Raw genomic sequence first — 13,085 nt, 5'->3', positions numbered from 1 at the left:
ACAGCTCACGGGGACAGATTAGGGGAACAGCCAGTGTCACCCCACAGGGACAGCCTGGGGGGGGGGACAGCCAGTGTCACCCTACAGGAACAGACTAGGGGACAGCCATAGGGGGACAAGCCATGGGGGGACAGCCAGTGTCACCCTGCAGGGACAGACTGGGGGGACAGCCAGTGTCACCCCACAGTGACAGCCTAGGGGACAGACAGGGGGAACAACCAGTGTCACCCCACAGGGACAGCCTTGGGGGGGGGGCAGCCTGATGGGACAGCCAGTGTGACCCTATGGGGACAGCCTTGGAGGACAGCCAGTGTGATCCCATGGGGACACTGTGAGGGGACAGCTAGTGTGACCCTATGGGGACAGCCTTGGAGGACAGCCAGTGTGATCCCATGGGGACACTGTGAGGGGACAGCTAGTGTGACCCTATGGGGACAGCCTGCGGGGACAGACAGGGGGAACAACCAGTGCCACCCCACAGGGACAGTCTGGGGGGCAGAGCCTGGTGGGACAGCCAGTGTGACCCTATGGGACAGCCTGGGGAGGACAGCCTGGGGGGGACAGCCAGTGTGACCCTGCAGGGACAGCTCACGGGGACAGACTAGGGGAACAGCCAGTGTCACCCCGCAGGGACAGCCTAGGGGACAGCCAGTGTGATCCCAGGGGGACAGCCATAGGGGGACAGCCAGTGTCACCCCACGGGGACAGCCATGGGGGGGCAGCCAGTGTCACCCTTGCAGGGACAGACTGGGGGAACAACCAGTGTGACCCCACAGGGACAGCCTTGGGGGGGGAGCAGCCTGGTGGGACAGCCAGTGTGACCCTATGGAGACACAGAGGGGACAGCTAGTGTGACCCTATGGGGACAGCCTGCGGGGACAGACAGGTGGAACAACCAGTGTCACCCCACAGGGACAGCCTGGAGGGGGACAGCCAGTGATTCCATGGGGACAGCCTGGGGGGGACAGCCAGTGTGACCCCATGGGGACACTGAGGGGACAGCCAGTGTCACCCCACACGGACAGCAGACATCCTTTCTCCGCTGGTCCCAGTCCCCTCTGGACGCCCCATGGCCGTTGCCTCCCACCATCCAGCCTTGGGATTTTCAGCGGCAGCGCCAGGACAAAGCTGCTCCCCTTTCTCCTAGTGCCCACACCTTGGCCTCGCTGCCGGAGTGTGCCTGCCATTTGACTGCCAAACACTTGGCTTTGCCCAGTCCCACTAATTACAACCCAATTAACACTGTGGCCTGAGCCATCTCTGCAGGGTTTGCCCCAAGCGCAGCCCCAGCCCCGACCCCGCAAACACCCCGGGGCAGCTCTAAACCGGGTCAGAGCCTGTCCTGGCACCCAAGAATGCAGAAATGAGCTTGCAAACACACCTTGGAGCCTCTGTCCACCTCTTCTGTGCCCCAGCAGAGCGTGCACAGGGTTTTAAGGTCCTAGATGCCCACGGAAGATGCGCTAAGGTGGCACTCAGATCCAGCCAGAACCACGGTGGGCACAGGGTACAAAGTCAGAGAATCATAGAAGAGAGCTGGAAGGGATCTTAAAGATCATCCAGCTCCAACCCCCTGCCATGGACAGGGACATCCCACTGGATCAGGCTGCCCAAGGTCCATCCAACCCGGCCTTCAACACCTCCAGGGATGGGGCAGCCACGACTTCTCTGGGCAACCTGTTCGAGTGTCTCACCACTCTCATGGTGAAGAAATTCTTCCTTATGTCAAGCCTAAATCTGCCCCTCTTCAGTTTATAGCCGTTCCCCCTCATCCTATCACCACAAGCCTTTATGAATAGTCCCTCTCCAGCTTTCTTGTAGACCCTTCAGGTACTGGAAAGTCACTCTAAGATCTCCTCAGAGCCTTCTCCTTAAGGAACGGGTGGATGAAGTGCTGAGGGACATGGTTTAAGGGAGTGTTAGGAATGGTTGGACTCGATGATCCAGTGGGTCCTTTCCAACCTGGTGATTCTATGATTCTCCAGGCTGAACGAGCCCAACTCTCTCAGCCTGTCAAAGTGGTGGCATTTAATTATTACTCATGATACGACAGCACGTTACGCAGCCACACCCCCCGGTCCCTGCAAGAAAGAGAACTATAAAGTTTATCGAAGGATTAAAAAGTAGGATCCTTCCTGCGTCCCAGCCCTGCTCAGCCTCCAACGCTGCCTCCAGGTGAGGATCTGGGACACTTGGGGACATGCCTCCCCAGCAGGTCCGGATGGCACATGCAGGTGGGGAGGGCGAAGGCAGGACCACCACCGAGAGGAGCTGCCCAAAGAGTCCTTGAGGTTCAAGTCCTACCAGATAAACACACAGAGACGAGGCCACTCGGGGGGAGAAAGGACCCCCCCCCCAATAAAACAAAGAAAACCAAACAAAACAGCAGTTGGAAGAGACGTCCCCGGCTCATCCGGTGCCACCGGCGCAGCTAACGCTTGGAGAGCTCGTGCGATAGCCAGTCCAGCCCGTCATAGAGCCCCGTGCCCTGCGTCGCACACGTTGCCTGCACGTACCACTGCAAAACAGATGGAATGGAGAAAAGGGCTTCAGGCTCTGCCGATCGCCAACTCGGGACACCCCAAGAGCAGCGTCCCCCGCGTCCCTCCCGCAGGGATGGGGATGAGGACGGCACCCCGGCCACTCACGGTCCTGCTGCGCAGCATCTGCAGCCCCAGCTTGTCAGTCAGCTCGCTCACCGCCATGGCGTTGGGCATGTCCTGCTTGTTGGCAAAGACCAGCAAGACGGCGTCCCTCAGTTCGTCCTCCTGCAGCTGCAAAGAGAACGGGGACAGCTGAACCAGACGGCTCTCGGTGAGCTCTTTGTGGCACCAGCAAGCAAGACCCAGCTTGGAGAGACCCAAAGAGCCAAGAGGAGTCTCCAGCTCCTCCACTCGTTGCCAGTATCTCAGCTGCCCTCCCAACTCCATCGCTGCCTGGGGGTCTTGGTGGCATCCTCCAGGCACCAGGATGCTCTTCCAAGAGCATCCATGCCCTTCAGAGAGGGGACGGTCATGTTGGAGCATGGATCTGCAGGGGATGGGTATGTCCTGCTTTTTAGCAAACACCAGCAAGACCAGCGTCCCACAGCTTGTCCTCCTGCAGCTGCGCCGAAAGCAGGGACAGCTGAGCCAGGTGGCTCTTGGGGAGCTCTTGGGGAGCCTCCACAGCACTGGCAAACGAGACCCAGCTTGGAGAGACCCAAAAAGAGCCAGGAGGGCTCCCCAGCTCCTCTGCTCACCACTAGTATGTTGGGTGCCTTCCCCACCCCCATCACTGCCTGGAGGTCTTGGTGGCACCAGGATGCTCTTCCAAGGATCTCTTCCCTGCTCCTGCTGGCTACCCCATGGCTAATCCAAGCCAGGATGCTGTTGGCATTTTTGGCCTCCTGGGCTACTGCTGGCTCTTGTTCAGCTGCTGTTGACCAGCACTCCCAGGTCCTTTTCTACTGAGCAGCTTTCCAGCCGCTCTTCCCCAAGCCTGGAGCGCTGCATGGGGTCATTGTGACCAAAGTGCAGGACCTGGCACTTGGCCTGGCTGAACCTTATGCAACTGGCCTTGGCCCATGGATCCAGCCTGGCCAGATCCCTCTGCAGAGCCTTCCTGCCTCCATCCATGGATCCAGCCTGGCCAGATCCCTCTGCAGAGCCTTCCTGCCCTCCATCCATGGATCCAGCCTGGCCAGATCCCTCTGCAGACCCTTCCTGCCTCCATCCATGGATCCAGCCTGGCCAGGTCCCTCTGCAGACCCTTCCTACCCTCCATCCATGGATCCAGCCTGGCCAGATCCCTCTGCAGACCCTTCCTGCCCTCCATCCATGGATCCAGCCTGGCCAGATCCCTCTGCAGACCCTTCCTGCCCTCCATCCATGGATCCAGCCTGGCCAGATCCCTCTGCAGACCCTTCCTGCCTCCATCCATGGATCCAGCCTGGCCAGATCCCTCTGCAGACCCTTCCTGCCTCCATCCATGGATCCAGCCTGGCCAGATCCCTCTGCAGAGCCTTTCTGCCCTCCATCCATGGATCCAGCCTGGCCAGATCCCTCTGCAGAGCCTTCCTGCCTCCATTCATGGATCCAGCCTGGCCAGATCCCTCTGCAGACCCTTCCTGCCCTCCATCCATGGATCCAGCCTGGCCAGATCCCTCTGCAGACCCTTCCTGCCCTCCATCCATGGATCCAGCCTGGTCAGATGCCTCTGCAGACCCTTCCTGCCCTCCATCCATGGATCCAGCCTGGCCAGATCCCTCTGCAGACCCTTCCTGCCCTCCATCCATGGATCCAGCCTGGCCAGATCCCTCTGCAGAGCCTTCCTGCCCTCCATCCATGGATCCAGCCTGGTCAGATCCCTCTGCAGACCCTTCCTGCCCTCCATCCATGGATCCAGCCTGGCCAGATCCCTCTGCAGACCCTTCCTGCCCTCCATCCATGGATCCAGCCTGGCCAGATCCCTCTGCAGAGCCTTCCTGCCTCCATCCATGGATCCAGCCTGGCCAGATCCCTCTGCAGACCCTTCCTGCCCTCCATCCATGGATCCAGCCTGGCCAGATCCCTCTGCAGACCCTTCCTGCCCTCCATCCATGGATCCAGCCTGGTCAGATGTAATAGAATAGACTGCTAAGTCTAAATAAGACTGGGGAGGAGAAGGGACAAGAGTGAAGTCATCGAAGTGCAGGGACATTTAAGTTAGAATTGTGATGTCATAGAAGGTCCAGGTCATAGCAGGGCAAATTGTAAAGTCATTGTAAGACTGGGGATTGGAAGGGCCAATTTTGAAGTCATCAAATTCCAGGGATACTGAAGAGAGAACTGTGATGTCATAGAAGAGCCAGGTCATAGCAGGGCAAGTTGTTAAGTCATAAAAAGACTGGATAGTACTGGTGCGAATTGTTAAGTCATCAAAGTGCAGGGACGCTCAACAGAGAATTGTGATGTCATAGAAAATCCAAGTCGTAACAGGGCAAATTTTTAAGTCGTAATATAACTTGGAAGTAGAAGGGCCAACTGTGAAGTTATGGAAGTGCAGGGACATTGAGGAGCGAATTGTGATGTCATAGAAGGGAAAGGTGACAGCAGGGCAAACTATTAAGTCATAATAAGACTGGGTAGTAGAAGGGCCAATGGTGAACTCATCGACGTGCAGGGACATTGAGTAGCGAATTGTAATGTCATAGAAGGGCCAGGTGACAGCAGGGCAAATTGTTAAGTCATAATAATTCTAGGTATAAGAAGGGCCAATTGTGAAGCATCAAAATTGAGGGTCATTGAGGAGGGTATTGTGATGTCATAGAAGGGCCAGGTGACAGCACGGCAAATTGTTAAGTCATAAAAATACTGGGTAGTAAAAGGCCAATTTTGAATTCATCGTAGTGCAGGGACATTGAAGAGTGAATTGCGATGTCATAGAATGGACACTGATAGCAGGGACACTGATTAGAGAGTTGTGATGTCATAGAAGAGCCATGTCTTAGCAGGGCAAATTGTTAAGTCGTAGTAAGACTGCATAGTAGAAGGGAAATTGTGAAGTCATCAAAGTGCAGGGAAATAGAAGAGAGAACTGTGATGTCATCGAAGAGCCAGGTCATAGCAGGGCAAATTGTTAAGTCGTAATAAGACTGCATAGTAGAAGGGAAATTGTCGTTAAGTCATAATGGAGTGGGTAGTAAAATGCCAATTTTGAAGTGACTGAAATGCAGGAGCATCAAAGAGCGAATTGTGATGTCATAGAAGGGTCAGTTGACAGTGGGGTAAATTGTTAATTCATAATAAGATTAGGCAGTAGAATGGCCAATTGTAAAATCATCGAAGTGCAGGGACACTGAATAGAGAATTGTGATTTCATAGAAGAGCCAGGTTATCGGAGGGCAAATTATTAAGTCGTAATATAGTGCGTAGGAGAACGGTCAATTGTGAAGTCATCGATGTGCACAGAAACTGAAGAGAGAACATTGATGTCATAGAAGAGCCAGGTCATAGCAGGATAAATTGTTAAGTCATAATAAGACTGCATAGTAGAAGGGAAATTGTGAAGTCATCGAAGTGTGGGGAAACAGAAGAGAGAACTGTGATGTCATCGAAGAGCCAGGTCATAGCAGGGCAAATTGTTGTCATAATAAGACTGGGGATTGGAAGGGCCAATTTTGAAGTCATCGAATTCCAGGGATACTGAAGAGAGAACTGTGATGTCATAGAAGAGCCAGGTCATAGCAGGGCAAGTTGTTAAGTCATAAAAAGACTGGATAGTAGTAGTGCGAATTGTTAAGTCATCAAAGTGCAGGGACGCTCAACAGAGAATTGTGATGTCATAGAAAATCCAAGTCGTAACAGGGCAAATTTTTAAGTCATAATATAACTTGGGAGTAGAAGGGAAATTGTGAAGTCATCGAAGTGCAGGGAAATAGAAGAGAGAACTGTGATGTCATAGAAGGGGAAGGTGATAGCAGGGTAGTTGTTAAGTCATAGTAACACTGGGTAGTACAATGGCCAATTGTGAAGTCATCGAAATGCAGGGACATTGAAGATAGAATTGTGATGGCATGGAAGAGTCAGGTCATAGCACGGGAAATTGTATTTTCGTAATAAGACGGGGTGTAGAAGGGGCAATTGGGAAGTCTTCGAAATGCTGGGACATTCAAAAGAGAATTGTGTTGTCGTAGAAGGGAGAGGTGATAAAAAGGAAACTTGTTAAGTCGTAATAGAGTGGGTAGTAAAAGGCCAATTTTGATGTCATCGGCATCCAGGGACATTGAAGAGCGGAATGTGATGTCATAGAAGGGCCAGGATATAGCAGGGCAAATTGTTACCTTACAATAATACTGGGTAAAAGAAGGGCCAATTGTGAAGTCATCGAAATGCAGGGACATTGAAGAGTGGATCGTGATGACATGGCACCACGTCCTGGGCAGAGCAGAGCTGGATGCCACCTTGCAATCCTCGAGGCGTTCCTGCAGAGCAGGAGTAGGGCTGGGGAATGACTCCATCACTCACCATCTTCTGCAGCTCCTCAGCAGACTCCTGCACTCGCTCACGGTCATTGCTGTCCACCACGAAGATGAGACCCTGCAGCACAGTCACAGAATCATAGTATGGTTTGGGTTGGAAAGGACCCTTAAAGATTATCCAGTTCCAAACCCCTGCCATGGGCAGGAACACCTCCCGCTGGATCAGGGTGGTCAAAGCCTCATCCAACATGGCTTTGAACACCTCCAGGGATGACACAGCCACAACTTCCCCCGGCAACCTGTTCCAGGGCCTCACCAACCTCAGAGTGAAGAAATTCCTCCTTATGTCCAGTCTAACTCTGCCTCTCTCCAATTTATTCCCATTGCCCCTCGTCCTGTCCCCACAAGCCTTTGGGAACAGCCCCTCCCCAGCTTTCTTGGAGCCCCTTCAGGAACTGGAAGGTCGCTCTAAGGTCTCCTTGGAGCCTTCTCCAGGCTGAACAACCCCAACTCTCTCAGCCTGTCCTCGGATGGGAGGTGCTCCAGCCCTCGCAGCATCCTTGGAGCCTCCTCTGGACCCGTTCCAACAGCTCCATCTCCTTCTTCTGTTGAGGATTCCAGAACTGGGCACAATCCTCCAGATGAGGTCTCCCAGGAGAGGAGCAGAGGGGCACAATCCCTTCCCTCCCTGCTGGCCACACAAGACAGGCTGGAGTGGGCTACTTGCACAGAGAAGTGAGGGATCCAAGCAGGATCAGGCCACAAGCCCTGAGGAACCCTTGGCCGTCTTCATGGCATTGGATGAAGTTTATCCCTGCCCTGCCCAGGTCCATCCCGGCCACGCTCCACATACCTGCGTGTTTTGGAAGTAATGCCTCCAGAGGGGTCGGATTTTGTCCTGGCCACCCACGTCCCAGACAGTGAAGCAAATGTTCTTGTACTCCACGGTCTCCACGTTGAATCCTGCGGGGTGGCAGAAGGGTCATGGGGTGTCCACTGTCCCTGGGTGCAGCCAAGGAGAACCCAACTCCATCTCCTTTACCCCCACCATGAGGTATTTACACCCATGGATGTGACCCCGTCAAGCCAAGTTTCTTCTCCTGGCTGAGCAGCCTCAGCCCTCGCAGCTGCTCCAGTCCCTTCACCATCACCACAGCCCCGTACCAGACTCACTCCGGTGTGTCCCCATCTCTCCTGCACTGGGGAGCCCAGCACCAGATCCAGGACCCCGAGGTGTCTCCAGAGTCAAGCAGAGAGGCCAGAGCTCCCCTCGTGTCCCACTCGCAGAGCTCTGCCCAGCACAGCCCAGGCTCTGGTGGCCCCAAGCCACAAGGACACGTGCCCAATGCCTGCTCAGGATGCTTCCCACCAGCATTGCCAGGACCTCAGGACCTTCTTCCCAGAGCTGCTCTCCAGCAGCTACTGGAGCTTGGATCCCCATCTCTCATGCACTGGGGAGCCCAGCACCAGACCCAGGACCCCAAGGTGTCTCCACAGACCAAGCAGAGAGGCCAAAGCTTCTCTCGTGTCCCACCCTTGGAGCTCTGCCCAGCACAGCCAAGGTTCTGGTGGCCCCAAGCCACAAGGACTTTCTCCTCAGAACTGCTCTTCAGCATCTGCTGGAGCTTGAGGTTGGGTTGGTCCTCTCCAGGAGCAGGACTTGGCATTCCCCTGGCTGAGCTCCATGAGGTTCCTCAGCCCATGTCTCCAGCCTGTCCAGGTTTCCCTGGCCAGCAACACGACTCACTGTTGTAGAACCACTCCTCCTCGCTCGGGACCACCCAGAAACATGCTGAGGGTGCTCTCTCTCCATCACCCAGGTCGCTAATGAAGATGTTTAGCACCACCGGTGATCGGCCACCCTGACCCAGCAGCTCAGCCTGTTTCCAATCCACCTCCACCAGCTTGTGGGAGATGCTACAGGAGATGGTGCTGAGCATCCAGGCTTCACACCACAACCTGGCAGGACAGCAAGCTCGGGCAGGCTGTGCCCGCGTGGTCTGAGCCAACTCCTGCCCACGGAAGCAGCTTTGCACTCTCCAAACTGGAGTCAGACCATGCTGGCATGATGGTTCCGTGTTCACCGATGCAAGTGGAGGAATGATAGGATCATAGAAATGACAGGGTGATAGGAATGGTTGGACTCGATGATCATAGAATAGTTTGGGTTGGAAGGGACCTTAAAGATCATCCAGTTCCAACCCCTGCCATGGGCAGGGACACCTCCCATTGGATCAGGGTGGTCAAAGCCTCATCCAACCTGGTCTGGAACACCTCCAGGGATGGGGAAGCCACAACTTCCCTGGGCTACCTGTTCCAGGGCCTCACCACCCTCATAGTGAAGAAATTCTTCTGAATGTCTACTCTCAGTCTGCCCCTCTCCAGTTTATGCCCATTGCCCCTCGTCCTATCCCCACAAGTCTTTGTGAACAGTCCCTCTCCAGCTTTCTTGAAGCCCCTTCAGGCACTGGAAGGTCGCTCTAAGGTCTCCTCGGAGCCTTCTCTTCTCCAGGCTAAACAACCCCAACTCTCCCAGCCTGTCCTCGGATGGGAGGTTCTCCAGCTCTCGCAGCATCCTTGGAGCTTCCTCTGGACCTGTTCCAACACCTCCATCTCCTCCTTCTGTTGAGGATTCCAGAACTGGACACAGGACTCCAGATGAGGTCCAAGAGGTCTTTTCCAACCTAATGATTCTATGAAGGCAGCAAACCAGGGTGACACACGTCAGGTTGGATGGTCTGTGCCGATGTTCACACCAGGGACCACAGGAGGCATTTTGGGGTGCACACCAGGCTCCCCACCAGGCATTGGCATGGCTGCACCTCAGCACCCAGACAGGCACAGGGGAACGGATGGGTGGACAGCACAGCGGGCATCACGTGGACACATCTCAACCCAGGCAGCTCCAGCGACTGAGGGGCAGCAGTGCCCGTTTCAGAGCTCCCAGTGGGAGCACATCCTGCCCAGTATGGCAGAGGGACCCTGCCTGGTGCCCAGTTGGGGGGTTCCTGCCCTATGCTTGGTGCCCAGTGGGGACCCTCTGTGGTGCCCAACGCTCAATGGGGTCCCTGCCCAGTGCTCGGTGCTCAATTAGGGGGTCCCTGCCTGGTACCACTGTCAGAGCCAGGGTGGGGGTCCCTGCCTGGTGTTCACTGGGGTCCCCAACTGGTTCCCAGTAATCACTGCGGGCCCTGACTGGTGCCCAGTTGGGGGGTTCCTGCCCTGTGCTTGGTGCCCAGTGGGGACCCTCTGTGGTGCCCAGTATCTGGTGCCCAGTGCTCAATGGGGTCCCTGCCCGGTGCTCAGTGCTCAATTAGGGGGTCCCTGCCTGGTGCCACTGTCAGAGCCAGGGTGGGGGTCCCTGCCTGGTGCTCACTGGGGTCCCCACCTGGTTCCCAGTACTCAGTGCGGGCCCTGACTGGTGCCCAGTGCGCAGTGGGAGCGCTGCCCAGTGCCTGCTGCTTGCCGTTTGGTGCCCAGTACTCGGTGCCTGGTGGGACCCTGCCGGTGCCCAGTGCTTACTGGGGGTCCTGCCTGATGCTTGATGCTCAGTTAGGGGGTGCCAAGTGCTCAATAGGGACCATGTTTGGTGCCCAGTGCTCAGTGGGGGCCCTGTTTGGTCCCCAGTGCTCAGAGAGGGGACCCTGGCTGGTGCCCGGTGCTCAGTTATGGGGGGTCCCTGCCTGGTGCCACTGTCAGAAGCAGAGTGGGGGTCACTGCTTGGTGCTTACTGGGGGTCCTGCCTGATGCTTGATGCTCAGTTATGGGGTGCCAAGTGCTGAATGGGGACCATGTTTGGTGCCCAGTGCTCAGTGGGGGCCCTGTTTGGTCCCCAGTGCTCAGTGAGGGGACCCTGGCCGGTGCCCGGTGCTCATATATGGGGGGATATCTGCCCGGTGCCACTGTCAGAAGCAGAGTGGGGGTCCTCCCTGATGCTCAGTGCTTGGTTAGGGGGTGCCAAGTGCTCAATGGGGACCCTGTTTGGTGCCCAGTGGTCAGTGAGGGGACCCTGGCCAGTGCCCAGTGCTCAGTTATGGGGTGCCACTGTCAGAAGCAGAGTGGGGGTCCCTCCCTGATGCTCGATGCTCAGTTAGGGGGTGCCAAGTGCTCAATGGGGACCACGTTTGGGGCCCAGTGCTCGGTGAGGGGGCCCTGTTTGGTCCCCAGTGTTCAGTGAGGGGACCCTGGCCGGTGCCCGGTGCTCATTTATGGGGGGTCCCTGTCCGGTGCCACTGTCAGAGGCAGAGTTGGGGTCACTGCCTGGTGCTTACTGGGGGTCCTGCCTGATGCTCGATGCTCAGTTAGGGGGTGCCAAGTGCTCAGTGGGGACCATGTTTGGTGCCCAATGCTCAGTGGGGGCCCTGTTTGGTCCCCAGTGCTCAGTGAGGGGACCCTGGCCGGTGCCCGGTGCTCATTTATGGGGGGTCCCTGCCTGGTGCCACTGTCAGAAGCAGAGTGGGGGTTACTGCCTGGTGCTTACTGGGGGTCCTGCCTGATGCTCGATGCTCAGTTAGGGGGTGCCAAGTGCTCAATGGGGACCACGTCTGGTCCCCAGTGCTCAGTGAGGGGACCCTGGCCGGTGCCCAGTGCTCAGTTATGGGGGGTCCCGTCTTGGTGCCACTGTCAGAGGCAGAGTGGAGGTCCCTCCCTGATGCTCAGTGCTCGGTTAGGGGGTGCCAAGTGCTCAATGCAGACCATGTTTGGTGCCCAGTGCTCAGTGGGGGCCCTGTTTGGTCCCCAGTGCTCAGTGAGGGGACTCTGGCCGGTGCCCGGTGCTCAGTTATGGGGGGTCCCTGCCCAGTGCCACTGTCAGAGGCAGAGTGGGGGTCCCTCCCTGATGCTCGATGCTCGGTTAGGGGGTGCCAAGTGCTCAATGCGGACCATGTTTGGTGCCCAGTGCTCAGTGGGGGCCCTGTTTGGTCCCCAGTGTTCAGTGAGGAAAACCTTGCCCGGTGCCCGGTGCTCGATGGGGCTCTGCCCGGTGCCCGTTGAGGGCCCTGCCCGGTGCCCGGTGCTCATTGTGGCCCCTGCCCGGTGCCCGGTGCTCATTGTGGCCCCTGCCCGGTGCCCGGTGCCCGATGGAGGCCCTGCCCGGTGCCCGAGTCACTCACCGATGGTGGGGATGGTGGTGACGATCTCTCCCAGCTTCAGCTTGTAGAGGATGGTGGTTTTACCAGCGGCGTCCAACCCCACTGCAAAGAAGAGGCGGTGTCACCGATGCCGGTACCGGGGCCCTCAGCCCCACCCCCAACCCCGCACTCACCCATCAGGATCCGCATCTGCTTTTTCCCGAAGATGCGGGAGAAGATGGCGGAGACCGTCAGGCCCATGGCGGAGGCGGCGGGAGGGGCGGGAGGGACCGGACTGGAGGGACCGGGAGAGACCGGAACGCAGGGACCGGGCGGCCGCGCTGCCCCCCCGCTGCCCCCGCGACGGCGGACACGCCCCCAGACAGGCCACGCCCCCTGTCTGCCAGGCCACACCCCCGAGTTCCAGGACACGCCCCCATGGCTGGCACACCACGCCCCGCTACACCAAGACCACGCCCCTCATGTGTTAGACCACGCCCATCGCTGCTATAAGGCCCCTAACGCCATGCCACGCCCCCACCACCGGCAGAGCGCGAGATGAAGGCCACGCCCCGGGCGTGAGACCACGCCCACCGCTGTGAGAAGGCCTTACCCCTGCAGCCAAACCACGCCATTTCATGGGCAGACCACGCCCCTCCCGCTGAAAGACCACGCCCACCCGCAGCCAGACAACGCCCATGTCTGTGAGATGGTCACGCCCCCGTAGCCAGGCCACGCCCCCTTTGTGTCTAGACCACGCCTCCATGGACAGGCCACGCCCCTCGATGAAAGGCCAAGCCCACCTTCAACCAGACCACTCTCACCGCGGTAGCAAGACCACGCCCCTAAGTGTCAGACCAAGCCCTCAGACAGGGCACGCCCCTCTGCTGACAGACCACGCCCTCCTATACAGGCCACGCCCACTCCACAGACAGTTCATGCCTCTCTTAGCCAGACCACATCCCTCATACCCGGGCCACGCCCCCACAGCCAGGCCACACCCACCGCATTAACAAGGGCATGCCACTCGCAGCCAGGCCACGCCCCTCCGGTACAAGGCCACGCCTGTTTGCATC

The 13,085-nt window shown here is 57.4% G+C and overlaps 1 protein-coding gene across 1 annotated transcript; it reads right to left on the bottom strand.

The window, feature by feature from the left end:
* Positions 1-1,993: 1,993 nt before the first annotated feature.
* On the bottom strand, positions 1,994-12,374 carry ARF5 (ADP ribosylation factor 5). Its single transcript, XM_054056806.1, has 6 exons — positions 12,204-12,374; positions 12,052-12,132; positions 7,794-7,903; positions 6,987-7,058; positions 2,649-2,774; positions 1,994-2,518 (listed from the first exon to the last, which is right to left on the bottom strand). The coding sequence occupies exons 1-6, from the start codon at positions 12,268-12,270 to the stop codon at positions 2,432-2,434; spliced, it is 543 nt and encodes a 180-aa protein (XP_053912781.1). The 5' UTR covers positions 12,271-12,374; the 3' UTR covers positions 1,994-2,431.
* Between the last annotated feature and the right edge of the window lie 711 nt (positions 12,375-13,085).

This window comes from Cuculus canorus, chromosome 1, assembly GCF_017976375.1.
Source record: "Cuculus canorus isolate bCucCan1 chromosome 1, bCucCan1.pri, whole genome shotgun sequence".
Lineage (NCBI taxonomy): Eukaryota > Metazoa > Chordata > Aves > Cuculiformes > Cuculidae > Cuculus > Cuculus canorus.
This window is presented reverse-complemented; position numbering and strand designations above follow the sequence as displayed.

Bases quoted from the DNA above. Each gene is read 5' to 3' on its own strand.
- ARF5 (XM_054056806.1), bottom strand. From the start codon at position 12,270: ATGGGCCTGACGGTCTCCGCCATCTTCTCCCGCATCTTCGGGAAAAAG. The intron at 2,775-6,986 runs GTGAGTGATGGA...TTCTCTTTGCAG, and splicing joins CTGAGGAGCTGCAGAAGATG to CTGCAGGAGGACGAACTGAG. The intron at 2,519-2,648 runs GTGAGTGGCCGG...TCTGTTTTGCAG, and splicing joins AGATGCTGCGCAGCAGGACC to TGGTACGTGCAGGCAACGTG.